Below are 15,222 nucleotides of genomic sequence, written 5' to 3' on the forward strand. Positions count from 1 at the left end.
AAACACGTACAAATAAAGTTTTTTTTATGAGGCGGCTATGAAATAAAATAAATATTTACGGAGAGAGAAAAAGTACTGTTTAAACTTATGTCCTAAGACCTTCAACATAAAGTGTATATACATTGATTTTCAACAAACGTTTTTCTTCAATTGTGTCTCTAAGCGGCACGTGCCTGATTTCTGTAGGAAGTTCCCTCTATATCACTTAATTCATTGCCATTTTCTGTTGATAACAATTGTAGAAAATTATACATACATTCCCTAAACCATTTCCTGTACACATCATAAAGTGATCACTTGAAAATAAAATGGTGCTCATCTTTAACCTCCAAATAACAAATATTACGTAATGTGTGCTCTCTACACGGCATGACAAGCACCTTTACAAATACTTACAAATGCTTTAAAGATTGGTAATGATTTTCGAGAAAACTCAAGATGTTTATTTTAATTTTACTTAAAGGAGATATATTGATCACCTTTGCATACACTTTACATACATGTAGTAAGCAAAGTTAATGTTCCCATTTACAATACTTCACAAAGATTTGAATATTTAACTGTCATCTTTGCTCAACATTTACAAAACAATCAATGCGCATATGCTCTTTAAACAAAATTTGCTTGATCTTAACTTGACCTTATGTTTATGAAAGCATTTTAAAAAAATCTTATGAAGATAAATATTATTTGGCTTATTGGCACAGGTGCAGAATGATTCAATATTTCTTTTGAGGTAACCCAGCTGCATAAAAATCGATGACAACCAAAGAGAACAAGGAATAAAAAATCCATAATTTCATTTATCAAGTACATTCATATGACTATAGTAATTACGTAATGGTACAGAATAAAACAAGTGTTTTCACATCCTCCTAAAGTATGCAGGATTAAAACAATTCAAAGATAAGTATACAAATATGCATGTACTTACAAACCACTTATTGATTATTGTCATATACCTGATAATCAAATGATCTGAAAATAACGAACTAAAAATAAGTCATATCTAAAACCAATTTCAATTATTAACTCGATTAAAAGGAAATTACCTTGGTATTCAAAACATATTTTGAAAGAGACATCAACGATTTGTAAATCTTTATATAATACCTTCTTTTTCGAAGCAGAGTTTATTCCAACGTTTGTACATGAGAAGAAAAAAATTATTAAAAATATACAACGGATAGACAGCTGTTATTAGAGGATTTTAATTATTAAAGAAGAATTACTGGGAGTGAATGGGGCCCTGAAACTGGCTGGTAAGCAGTGTAAATAACTTTTAATCGACTAATATCTCATGGGGTACGGAAAGGGGTAAATTGAGTTGCAAGCCTGGTTATATATTATGAATCAGTGGGATAAGACATTTTTTAAAACGTGTATAAATTAGTGTTCTGTGATAATGACACGTGTATTTAAGCTTCCTGGAACATGAAAAATGTATAAAGAGACACCATAGATCAGAGAGAAATATTTATTCGTGGTTCGAATTTCCTCCATTGTTATATAGGTTATAGTGAAATATCCTTGACCCAGGCGCCTATGGTCGATTCGATATATCCCAATGAACTCGAAATAAAAGACACTACATATACCTCCACATCTCCTTCGTACTTAGATATTTTATTGTCACTGTTTGGTTATATAACTACGCCCTGACGCATGAATAAGAGTTTTTCTGAAGATTTATAAAATAAGCGTCATTTTTAACAACATCCCCATCCCCCGGAACAGGGACTGCGAAATTCACCATTGTATTCTACTTATAATATACTGTATAATAGTTGGCGCTCCATAGCACTTCCAAATTTTGTGGCCTTTGTGCATTAACTTTTTGTATAATTATGTAAATACATGTATCGTCAGTTAAATATGCAATAGTTGTGTCATTGGTTAGGATAAGACTTTATTTCTAGTCGTCTCTATTTCGCAATATGTACTGCAATTTTTAATATGTTAAGGTGGGTCCTTAGTCCTGGATTTTTGGGGTTTAAGTAGCATTTTTTTGTTTGGAATCAATAAATTAACATTCAGAGTAATGAGAAAAGGCGAAATAGTTAAGGATTTCCATATTAATTTTCACTACAGACACTACTGAAGTAATGCACCCCTATGTAGATTTTTATGAAATTCATTGGAAACAGTTATCTGTTGTTATTTTAAAATAAAAACACAAAAAAATAATTTAAATTGCATTTATTTATCAGGAAACATGTCAATAACTAAAACACATGTCATTTTCAATCTGTTCATCAAGTTTTAGTACAATAAGTACAAAATTATTGAATTAGCCTTATTCTCCAAAATGTTAAAAAACAAACAAATATGGACACAATTTCCTTTTAGCATGGTTTACATATCATTTTTTTTTATTAGTAGATGTACATATGTTATATTTATTTATGGGAAAAAATCCATACCTTTCCTTAATAATTTCAAATCTATAGCTTCCAGAGTATGTATACCCCCATAAAAAACCTAAGTCTGGCACCATACAGCTGAGCTATTCAAAACCACTCATGGATTAAAATTCTATGTAATTTCATAAAAAGACACTGATAATAATTCCTTGTCACCTTGGTAAAATGTTTGTGAAAAATATAGGAAATCTATTGCATAATGGACTTGATAAATAATTTAATGTAAACAGAGTTATTGTCCTTGGATTCAACATTTTGAAACACATCATTGAATATTCAAATATAACTAAGACTTTTGAAATATTTTATGGCTAACAAGATTTTTTACAATAACTATTGAAAAAGACTCCAACAACATTTATGTTCCAGTCATTAAATTATTGACTTTGCAAAATCTTATGACGTCACAGGAGTGTGGAACTACGTTAAATGTTCTTGCATAATCTTACTCCAGCCTTCATTTTGTTTCAAGTCATTTTTTAAAAGAATAAATTACCAGACTTCACTCAAACTTTCGTGTTGTCTATAAGTTAAACAGATAGAAAAATGCAACAAGCTGTGTCAAAGAATAACTCAGGTCTGTCAAATAGTTGGGATATAAATAATATACTGGATCCAGTTAATGTCTGCTTCATACTTAGATGTTTTATTGAAAGTAGACATTAACGGCAAACTGACAACTGAACTGTATGACAAACGGGATTATTTCAGCGTCTCCATCGTCAACTTCCTACATTTATGTAGCAATATTCCATTATCACCTGCATATGGTGTTTATATTTCTCAACTGATTCGATACGCAAGAGCTTGTTCTGTGTATGGTCAGTTTTAAATCGAGGCAAGCTACTGATAAACAAATTGATCGTACAGTCTCAATTAAAGTCAGCATTTCGCAAATTCTATGGTCGATAATAACGATCTAGTTTGTCAATACAACCTATCATTGGGTCAAATGCTGTCTGACGTGTTTCATACCGATTGTTAGGCCGTTCTTGACACACTGATTTTGACTACGGACAACTCCGTTTACGTTATCAGGATATAGGGCTCAAGGCGGGTATGACCGGTCGACAGGGGATGCTTACTCCTCCTATGTGCGTGATCCCACCTCTGGTGTATCCAGGGGTCCGTGTTTGTCCAACTATCTATTTTGTATTGCTGATAGGAGTTATGAGATTGATCACTGTTCGTTATCTTCACCTTTCATGCTATGTAGTACGCTATCAGAGTAAGGAAAAAATGCTGTTCGTGAAGTAGGCTGATATACAAAACAGATGGCAATGTATTCCCTGGATGACTCGGATTACCTAGTTAAAAAATCATTCTGTTATGTGGACTGTTTGATAAAAACTAATGATTTCCTGCATTTTGCCTGACATTTCCTGCCTCCGTCTTGAGACTGTTGTAGTTGGTTGGGGTGTATGTGTTGTTGCGTTTGTAGTTATCTGTGGTGGTGCTATTTCTGATGTTGCATCTGTTGTATTTGGTGATTGTGGTGGTGGGGCGTTCTCAGATGATGTTGGTTCTACATGTACCGATGCTGGTTTTGTTTTTTCTGCTTGTGTTGCAAGTTGCTGTGTCAGTTTCGGTTTTATTAAAAACGGAAAACGTGGTGGCTTTTTTTGGTGCTACTGAAGATGGTTTTGTTATTGTTTTTGCTTTAAAATTGGTTCCAGGAGGTGACGGTGTTCTTATTGTGAGTGCTAATAATGGATGTGTCGTCGTTTGTTCTTTTATAACAGGTGGTGTTTGTGGACGTGTCTTTCTCTTTCCTTTCCCCGGAAGTCTAGTTGATGGTCCTGTTGTTATTTTCGTGTTTGTTCGTGGCGGTGGTTCTGATGTTGTCATTGTACGAGTAGTTCTTGTTGATATTGGTGGATTTACACTCAAATCTGATTCTATGATGTCTGTGTATCCTCTATCCGTCATATCAAACTGACAGTTATTACTTCTCCTCATTAGAAGGGACAATAGTGAGGACTTCTCTCTTGCCCTCTTATCTCTTTTTTCTTCCGACTTTTCTTGTCTGATGTTTTCATTATTTTTTTCGATAGAATCCACTGGATCTAAATAATGCATGGTGTCAATCTCATTGTAGATATTTTGTTCTATATTCGTGTAGCTTTGAGAGGTATCAGCACCAGGCATGCTCTCTCCCAGGTAAAATTCGTGTGCAGTTACTGTAGAGCATGGCCTGAAAAAGAATGGAACAACTTTTCTTAAAGTAAGATTTTAAATTAAACATTTGGACAGTCATTAATTTTATTTGTATGTCAAAGTATCAGATATGATCAATTTTGAGGCACGCTACTGACAAATAAGTTTATGGTACAGGGATTTCAACTGTCTCGTTTAAAGTCAGCATTTGGCAAATTCTATGTTTGTTATACATTTAGTGATATGATTTTCAAATACAATTTGCCATTCAGTTAAATGCTGTCTAACATGTTTCATACCAATTCTTATTGATTTTGACTACAGATTATTACGTTTACCTGATAAAGATGTAAGGCTCGCTCGCGGGTGTGACCGGTGAACAGGGGAAGCTTAATTCTTCTAAGTAACTTATCCCACCTCTGGTGTATCCAGAGTTGTCAGCTTTACAAGATTTGAGATTGAACAGTTTGGTTTTGGTTTTTTTACTTTTTGATAACGAGATGGAGATAAGTATCATTTAATTAGGTGGTTTTCCTTTCAGAAAACATACAGCGCATGCGTCGAGCAAATTCATATTCAAGTATGTTTTTCATCTTAAAATATACACAACATATATTATTTTCATTTTCCTCGACAAATACGCACATCTTTTCCTGAGCAATAATCTGTATGACATTTGACAGTTTTCAGGCTTATTTTGAATTATGAATATCATTCTGATTTTGTTGACATAGTATACCTGGATATATTTTACTTTCTTAAAACGCTGATTAAGGTTAATCCCAGATACATTTTATAGACAGAAAATGTTTGGGCCTTTTTATGTATACAATCATACCTTGTTCTTTCAATTCATATCAATCCTTTAATATCATGGACAATTCCTAATAAAATCAATTTAACATTTTATTCCATAATTAAGGATTATCTCCCTCATGCGTAGCTCTTATCCTTGGACGGATTTGGTTCTACTTTTTTGGCACGCTGTTTTTGGCTATATTTAGCTCTAAGCTCTAAACTTCATAGTTATTTCGGATTTCAAACATTTCGGTTGAGCATCACTGAAGAGACATTGTTTGTCGAAATGCGCATCTGGTGCATCAAAATTGGTACCGTATAAGTTTTACATTATGACCCCTGGGTCGAGGCCTCTGCTGGTGGACTGTTAGTCCCTGAGGGTCTCTACAGCCCAGTAGCTAAGTACTTCGTTACTAGCTTGAAAATACGGATGTATATTTAATTGCTGTTATAAAATTTAGAAATTCATTTCAAAATTAAGGATTATCTCCCTCATGCATAGCTCTTATCCTTGGACGAATTTTGCTCTACTTTTTTGGCATGCTGTTTTTGGCTATATTTAGCTCTAAACTTCATAGTTATTTCGGATTTCAAACATTTCGGTTGAGCATCACTGAAGAGACATTATTTGTCGAAATGCACATCGGGTGCATCAAAATTGGTACCGTATAAGTTTTACATTATGACCCCTGGGTCGAGGCCTCTGCTGGTGGACTGTTAGTCCCCGAGGGTCTCTACAGCCCAATAGCTAAGTACTTCGTTACTAGCTTGAAAATGCGGATGTATATTTAATTGCTGTTATAAAATTTAGAAATTCATTTCAAAATTAAGGATTATCTCCCTCATGCATAGCTCTTATCGTTGGACGAATTTGGTTCCACTTTTTTGGCTATATTTAGCTCTAAACTTCATAGTTATTTCGGATTTCAAACATTTCGGTTGAGCATCACTGAAGAGACATTATTGGTGCATCAAAATTGGTACCGTATAAGTTTTACATATACAAGAACTATTATAACCTTTACGAAATCTTTGAATTGCATACGTATGTGAGTATATAGAATATACATGTAAGCTGAATTATGACATGATCATCAAGCATTACGGGATGATTACTCCTAGGCTCCTGATCCCACCTCTGGTGTGTGCAAGGGTCCGTGTTTGCCCAACTATCTATTTTGTATTGCTTATGGGATTTATCAGATTGATCACTGTTCGTTATCTTCACCTTGCATTAGGATAATATTGTTAAGGAATAAAACGGAGAATCAAATAAGTAAACAATATCAAATTATCAGATCAATTTACAGTTTACCTTTTAACACGACTGAAAATTATCAATGCCATTACCAGAACTGCTCCGGCGAAACTGAAAACCAATATGGATATATGTACCGACGACATTCCTATATTAAAAAATAAAAGTACATATATTAATAAGGTATCTGTTAAATCTTCCGAGTTCCGCAAGTGTCTATTACTATTATTTCCGCTTAGATATTGTATGACAAATATTGACCAAAATATTCGTTGATTGTTTAAGGGGTGGAGAGCTAAATAGTAAATTTCGTAGTTCTATCCTTTTGGTGTCCTAGCGGTGGGGTTAAAGCCTCTAGGTATATACTCAGTACAACCTTTAAAACCCTTCTTCCTTAAATGTAAGACGTTAATTACCTGACCCTAAAGTCCACGCAAAAATATAAGCGAGGTAAAACTGGATGTTGTAGGTAAAACTCAGTCTGCGCATGCCTAACTAAAGCTTGATCACTCTACTTCTCTTTATAGATTGGAACCTAACTAAAAACTATTTTAGTGTTCTTAATAAAAGTTTTAGAAAACCAGATCAATATTATGATCAAAGTCCTTAAACATTGATTTTCAGAATTTGAAAGTTGCACTAATTGCACTATGAATATTGCCGGTGAAGGGCTTCATAATTTAGACCTACATGTATGCTCGGCTCTTATGGCCATTAAGCGGGAGGGATCTTTATCGTGCCACACCTGTTGTGACACGGGACCTCGGTTTTTGCAGTCTCATCCGAAGGACCGCCCATTTAGTCACCTCTTATGACAAGCAAGGGGTACAGATTACCTATTCTAATCCGGATCCCCAGGGGATGGCCCTTGAACTTAGCATGAATTATCAGTTTACATCCAAGTTTTTTTTTTATTTTTGTAGATTATTCATTATCACCTACAATTTACAGTTCATTGACTTGGTGAAAGACCTCAACCTAGTTATAGATTTGTCTTTCTACCTGGTCTTTTCTTTGTACCTGAATAGTAGTTGATTTCCAACCACTCCTTTCCTATCCTGGTTGCCCAATTTTCCCCTTTACCATAACCTACACATTGAACTTTAAATATTGTTGCGCCCCAAGACTTTTTGCGACCGGTAGGGGACTCTGTATTGTCATGCAGAATGTTTGTTGTGCTTATGTCTCTGGGAAAATGTACATGTAATTGTTAACCAGACTAATCATACGCTTGCTTAATTGAATATTGTTTTACGTCCCTCCGATAATATTTCACTCATTATGGAGACGTCACCACTGCCGGTGAAGGGTTGCAAAATTTAGGCCTTAGCTCGGCGCTTATGGCCATTGAGCAGACCTGTTGCAACACGGGATCTCGGTTTTTGCGGTCTCATCCGAAGGACCGCGCCATTTAGTCGCCTCTTACGGCAAGCAAGGGAAAACTGAGTACCTACCCACGGGATACCATAGGCTTGTAAATGGCACTCAATGTACATGTATCATTGAAATAACAACGTGAAGGGAGGGGGTCAAACTTGTACTTTATGCGAATACTTTCCTCTTGAGTTGACTACGTCAGTGTACAAATTCACTGCTATTAGAAAAACACCTACTTGACACCGTGGTTTCTTTGAAACATTCCCCCGTTGTTTTGTTACAGGTGTTACATTGACATTTTTCCTCGCACTGTATTCCGTAATAACCTTCGTGACATGGTTTGCTACATTCCACCCCAAACGATCCTATGCAGGCTAAACATAAAAAACCCAGGTAAATTGTTAACACGGCAAAATTAACTTTCATAAGGAAACATAAAATCAAATCTTTCATTTGCAATTACAAAATAAATATATATGGAATCGAGATCATGATGATTGCAGTCAATTATTCATCTCTAACACATGGTGTTAAATCTTCTGTTCAAACTAAACTTATGGTATAAGAATAAAACAACTCACGGTAGCATTTCCCTCCAAGGGTTCTGAATCCGGCACAACACCGCTTAATATTTCTAAATAAAGATATTGGTTTATTTGTGCATATTGGTGATTTGACATATTTTTGTAATCCATTATACACAAGATTTCTTAGTTACTTACGGAGTTTTAGGATCATAACACAGCGGTTCCTCGGGTGTGAGGTCTGTACACATTGATTTCATTAACAGAGACAACAACATGAATAATCCAGCGGTGTACATTTTCAATTGGAATAAATTTAGGAGTATGGTGTATGTATGAAAAGGATTTCCGTATGTAAGGCATGAGAGCTCACGTTATCAAGAATAAATTAATTAATACGACGGTACTTTGATTACACTTATTTCCATTAAAATTTAAAAGAGAATATTTATAGATAGCAGTGCACTGAATTCCAACAAGATCCGATGCCTAAAAAGCCTAAATGTGTTGGACCCACAAAGTGGGTGCAAAGTCAAATACAATATATATATAAAGCACGGATATAGCAATGAACTCTTAAATGAACATAACTGCCCTAAGTATATATATATTCACCTTCCACTTGAATAAAATGAAAAGAAATGAAAAATCCGTCTGCCTTCACTTGATAAAACGAAAACACCCCTTAAAGAATAAAATAGGTCATTTAATAAAATATGTAAGAAAGTTGAAATGACTGGAAAGAAAGCACAATATAAAATAAATCAGCAGTCAAAGTTAAATACATGTAAAAGTACCGACAAGATATGACTGCAAAATGACAAATTTGCATCTTAGAATAATAAGTGTGTCATGACTGGTAGAAATGATGGCATATATAGAATATGTACGATTTGGAAAAAACATATCCAAATAAATATTTCGTGTTTACAAGTGTACCTTAAAAAAAACGGTCATCTTAACCCGACAATTTGGATTGACATCTGTTCTCGGTGAATGGTCCACATACCCAGAGTGACCATACCCCATTTATACGTCCCAAGACATTCAACTGATACATGTATTTCACATGTTCATTTTCCCTTGGAAATATCTTAATTAACCCTAGCCTGACCCCCATCACCCGGGTGATAATATTTGTATATGGCTTATCAAACTCGGTGGCCCCAGCTCAGGATGATTATTTTCAAGTTTTACTTACCAATAAACGTTCGATTGATATACTACATATTTGCGTACATACCTATTCGATATTGCCCTACTTAATGACATTGTAATAGTCAAAGAAAAGGGGTTATATGTATCGCATAAAACATCACAAATATGGCTAGTGTTTAGTATCGAAAAAGTTTTTGAATGTTTTACAACACTGACCTCAAAATGTGTTCTTTCAATTAAAATACAGATTAAGTGATCGATTTGTCATAAATGAATGTGCATGTTCAATTAATACTCGATGTTAATAAGGAAATTTGCTGTGATTTCAAAAAGCTAAACGCGATAGTTTAAATTTGTACATTAAATGCACTTTTTCTTGATTGCTAATGAGAATCTATCGCCTGTATTTGAACAGATAATTTCACACTTTCCTCTCACAGTTCTGTATCCTGTACAACAACGTGTGACCCTCAAAAACGAATAAGGAAATATATACAGCTGTTTGAATAAATAGGAATATCAGAGGGTCCTTAGAAACATGTAAACTATGAAATTTTAACAGTTATAACTTATACACATAAAAGATGCACAAGCACAGAAACGGATGATTTTTAAGGATTTATATTACATGCTTATAGGAGTTATGAGATTGATCACTGTTCGCTGTTCGTCATCTTCACCTTTCATTTAAATTGTAAAAGTCATTGCATTCCTTCGAATCAGGTTGGGCCTCCGTGGCCGAGTGATTAGAGCATCGCGCTCAAAATCACACGGCCTCTCACCTCTGTCGGTGCGGGTTCGAATCCCGCTCGCGCCGGCAAGTGAGAAAGTTTCCAGGTTTAATTTCGGAAGGTCGGTGGTTTGTATCTGGGTTCTTTCTTCCACCAATAAAAACTGGGCGCCACCTGATAACTGAAAAATTGTTGAGTGTGGTGGAAAACATCAATCAAGCTATTGCCAAAATCTCTGCACATATCAAAAATATAAATGGAGATAAAGGATCCCCTTGTCTACAGCCTCTTTGAACATCAAAGACCTCAGATAGGTTGCCACTTTGGTTAATTGTTGATGTTATATTAGTGTAGAAGAGTTTAAACCATGTTCTAATGGAAGGACCAAAGTTGAAGAAGTTTAAAGTTCTTTGTATAAAATTCCATGATAAAGTATCAAAGGTTTTTTCAAAATCAATAATTAATAAAAGACCAGGGATATCTTCTTCTTCAGTATAATGCATTATATCATATATCAATCTAGTATTTTCGCTTATATACCTGTTGGATATGAATCCTGTTTGATCTGGGTCTATTATTTTGTCTAAATATTTTTTAAATATAGCTGCAATAGTTCCCGATGCAATTTTATAGACTGTGTTTAGCAATGAAATTGGTCGCCAGTTTTTTAGATAGTGTTTTGGTTTATCTCCCTTTGGTAACAGTGTAATTACCCCATGTCTTTGTGTGATGGACAACATATTATTTTTGTATCCATAATTAACAGATCTAACAACATACACACCGATATAATTCCAAAAAACTTTGAAAAACTCTGAAGAAAATCCATCAGATCCTGGTGATTTATTTGATTTCATATTGAAGAGTGTCTTTGATGCCTCAGGTAAAGTGATTTCCCCCTCTAGGCTTTTAGACTCCCCTTCTGAAAGTTTAGGAATATTGTCATATGCTAGCTCAATATTTTATCTAAATCTGCATTATCTAGATTGTTTTTATATAAATTTTCATAAACAGATTTTGTTTCAATCAGAATTTTTGACTGATCATGGATCATATCACCATTATGCATTTCCAACTTCGGAATGATCTTACTTGTAAAATTTCTTGATTCGAGTTGACAAAAATAGCTTGATGGTTTTTCCCCTTCCTCTACCCATTTAGCTCTACTTCTGATATAATTTCCTTGTAATTTATGCTTTCTAATTTTTTCAAGCTCTTGTTTTTTATTATATACATGTAACTCATTTATATTGCCTTCAGAAATATTTTCCTCAATACTTTTTATTTCTTTCATTAACTCCTGCTCTTCTTTGTGTTTTTTCTTTTTGATATAAGAAGAATAAGAAATACTTTTACCTCTTATTTCAAATAGCAAGGTTTCAAGGAATAACTGATCATTGATAGTGAAGAAAATGTTTTCATCTGGAAGTCTGTAAATTCTCCATGTTGTAAACCGGGACTGCATATTGTTTTTTAATCTGTGCAATTTTATTTCTAAAGCTTTCTAAATAAACATCATCATAAAGTAGGGAGTTGTTGAATTTCCATAGCCCCCTTTCTTTTTTGAATTCATTGAAAGTTAATGACAAAGATATTGAAGAGTGGTCTGACCTGTAACTAGATTCAATATTGCAAGTATTTAAGCTAGATAGTAAAGATCCAGATAGTAAAAAAAATTTAGTCTACTTTGTTTAAGTGGGGATCTTTTCCGCCATGAATATCTACGAAGATTTTCATGCTTCTCGCTAAAGGGGTCTACATAACCATGCGACTCTAGCATGTCTAAGATTTTGTTTCTAGCCATTGGATTATTTATATGTTTATAATTATAAGAATCTAGAGCTGGGTTCAAAACTAAATTAAAATCTCCACACCAGATTATATTGTTACAGTTCATATCATCAATATGTGTCTATACAGTTTTAAAACACTGAAGGGTGTCATTGTTTAAACCATATATGTTGCATAGCAATACTTCATGATCGTCTATTAACATTTTAAGTAGCAAGTAGTTTCCATCTACATCTCCCTTTTCGGTTAGAACCTTGAAATCAAAATTATTATTCATAAGGACAGCAACACCCCTCGAGTTTGAAGCATAAGAACTGAAGAAGCAGTGCAATCACCATAGATTTCTGATATCATTTTCAATTTCGTTTGAAAAATGTGTGTCCTGTAAGCAATAAATGTTGAACTTCAACCCAGAACCATGTCTCCTGTCCTTTAAAATAGAATTAGAAAAAGGAAAGACAGAAAAGAAAGGAAAGAAAAGCTGAGAAGATATATAAATATACAAAAAACTTCAAAAAATTCTTAGTGGAGCCTTAGCAATGTCCTGGGCCTCATTTCATTTCATGCCAGTGAACGCCCATATCCGGAAGTTCATAATGACAAAAAAATAGCTAAACCAAAATATGTTCATGATAGAGAATTTGGTTTCCCGGAATAAGTATAGCCACGGTCATTTCTTCCTCTTTCTGATTTTCTCGTCTATATTGTCCAGTAGATCGAACTTCATTCTGATGCCATCTTTCTCACCGTAGACACTACGATTAAAGTACCATGTATTGTCGATTTTCGGATGTTCCTTCAGTTTCTTAATCAGCTGACCATTCAGTTTTGTGACATCATCCGATAACCAGCAATGTCCATTAGAATTTTTTACGCATTACGCTGGATTTTGCCATATTGTTTTTCAACTTCACGAGAATTGGTTCGGGTTCTCCCGCTTTCCCCGGAATTCTGTGAATAGGGATGACATCGGCTTCGTCTAACTTGACCCCCCCCCCCCTTTTTCAAGAACCCGTTTAACAACTTCTTTTGTGTTTTCTCTTTGTGTTTCTTTTATTCCATTGATTTTGAAAGTGTTTTTTCTTAAATATTGTTCATTTCTGTTTGCTATTAAATACGTTGTCATAGCGTAACGCTTTGAATCTTCAATATTCTCTTCTAGCTCACTCACTTTTTGTTGTAAATTTTCAATAATCTCATTTTGAGAGTCTACCTTTCTGTGTACCGCTCGTAAAGATTGTGCATTCTCGTCGATTGATTCTTGGATTACTTTGGTTTTTTCATCGAGAATTTTTTTTAACTATACCTTCTAGGTCTTTTTTCGTGATTATCTCCGATTTCAATCGACGAATCTCATCCAAAATAATTTTGTTTGAGCTTTGAGGGCTTGACTCAGTCTTTGTGCTGCCCCGTGTTGATCTTTCTGTCATGATGAGGAGAACGCTATTTATATTACACTTTTCAAAGTTGATATCTGTGTGTACTCACGTATTCACTGATCGTTTTGTATAAATGTCTCAAATGTGCCGTTTCCATAAATAGCTCCGAACACAACTCACGGGAGAAAATCACTGAAAATGTTCTTCTTTGGATCTCAAAAAATACTCTCCATATATGCTATAACATAAAAACCATCACAGACACAATCATTTGGTCACCTGAAAAATCAGTAGGCGATACTGTATTATAGTTATAGAGGCCCTCGACACAGCCGACCTCACTACACGTCCACTCCGATTGACGCCATTTTTAAACCAAAAAAAAATTAAAGGCATAACAGTTGGTAATGTGGAGAAAAAAATTTCCCAACTTGCCGATGACACGTCAATCATTCTTGATGGTAGTGAAGAAAATCTTTCAGAAACTCTTAAAACTTCACATGCTTTCTCAGAAATGTCTGGACTATGTATGAATTACACAAAAACTCAAACAGTATGGATTGGCTCAAAAAAAATACAGTAACGATGTTCTTATTCCCAACAGTAAATTTAATTGGAGTACTGCTAAATTCACTTTACTAGGAATACATTTTGATGTCGACTTGCAAAATATACCTAAATTAAATTATGATCCAAAATTAGTAAAAATCAAATCTATGCTAAATCAATGGGAGAAGAGATATTTAACTCCCATTGGAAAGATAAGTTATTAAAACATTAGTGTTACCATTGTTGAATCATATCCTGATGTCCATCCCTAACCCATCTATTGCCTATTGTAAATTAGAAAAGCTATTTTTCTCCTTTGTGTGGGGTTGTTCAACCCACAGGGTAAAGAAGGATGTAATTGTCAAGAAATATGAGGATGGTGGTCTAAAAATGATAAATCTAAAATCATTTATTGCTTCAATGAAATTGTTTTGGGTAAGACATCTTATCTCTACAAATAGGGGGTTGAGTAATTTCATATCAAATTTTAACTAAATAAATTCACATCCTATGGGATTGAATACACTAATCTACTTTTAAAGTCATTAAAAAATAAATTTTGGGTAGATGTATTCAAGGCCTGGATTGAATTACAGAACACTTGTACTGAGTCTAATGTTACTGCAGATTCACCTTTGTTTTACAACCCTATGATCCATATTAGCAAGAAAATGTATTTTGATAAACATTTATTCGACAATAATATCAGACACATTAATAATATTATTGAGGAGGACGGTACTTTTTTTTTTAGCTATGAAACTTTTAGTGCTACTTATCCAAATGTAAAAATTAACTTCTTGGAATATGCAAGTATTATTCATGCTATAAAAACTTGGATTAAGCAGTCAGGTACAGACACTAACTTTAAAAGATTACCAAATCCTTTTATTAGAAAAAACATTTACAATGTACTGAAGTGTAAAAAGTCAAAGTTTTTTTTAATGAATTTTTAAACAAAAACTCTTCAGTGACTGCAGGTACAATAAGATGGAGTCAGCTTTTGGATATTGATAACAGAGATTGGAAAATTTTCAATACGCTACCTTTTAAAATAACTAAAAACTGCAAATTCCA

General features: G+C 34.2%; 2 protein-coding genes across 3 annotated transcripts in view; both read right to left on the reverse strand.

Moving 5' to 3' along the window:
• The window catches only part of LOC125667137 (uncharacterized), a 66,181-nt gene extending 57,277 nt beyond the window's left edge, over positions 1–8,904 (reverse strand). The window contains exons 1-5 of one of the 2 annotated variants that reach the window (XM_056162362.1): positions 8,736–8,904; positions 8,595–8,647; positions 8,250–8,387; positions 6,694–6,784; positions 2,185–4,617 (exon numbers count right to left, since the gene is read on the reverse strand). In XM_056162362.1, the coding sequence (XP_056018337.1) occupies positions 3,933–4,617; positions 6,694–6,784; positions 8,250–8,387; positions 8,595–8,647; positions 8,736–8,836 (1,068 nt within the window). In that variant the 5' untranslated portion in view covers positions 8,837–8,904 and the 3' untranslated portion in view covers positions 2,185–3,932. Of the gene's footprint in view, positions 1–2,184; positions 4,618–6,693; positions 6,785–8,249; positions 8,388–8,594; positions 8,648–8,735 lie in introns of those variants that run through there. The other variant, XM_056162372.1, reaches the window with a different exon arrangement.
• Positions 1–15,222, reverse strand: part of LOC130054058 (uncharacterized) — a 1,204,346-nt gene that overhangs the window by 600,779 nt on the left and 588,345 nt on the right. The window lies entirely within an intron of this gene.

The sequence above is a fragment of the Ostrea edulis genome, chromosome 1 (assembly GCF_947568905.1).
Source record: "Ostrea edulis chromosome 1, xbOstEdul1.1, whole genome shotgun sequence".
NCBI classification, from domain to species: Eukaryota; Metazoa; Mollusca; class Bivalvia; order Ostreida; family Ostreidae; genus Ostrea; species Ostrea edulis.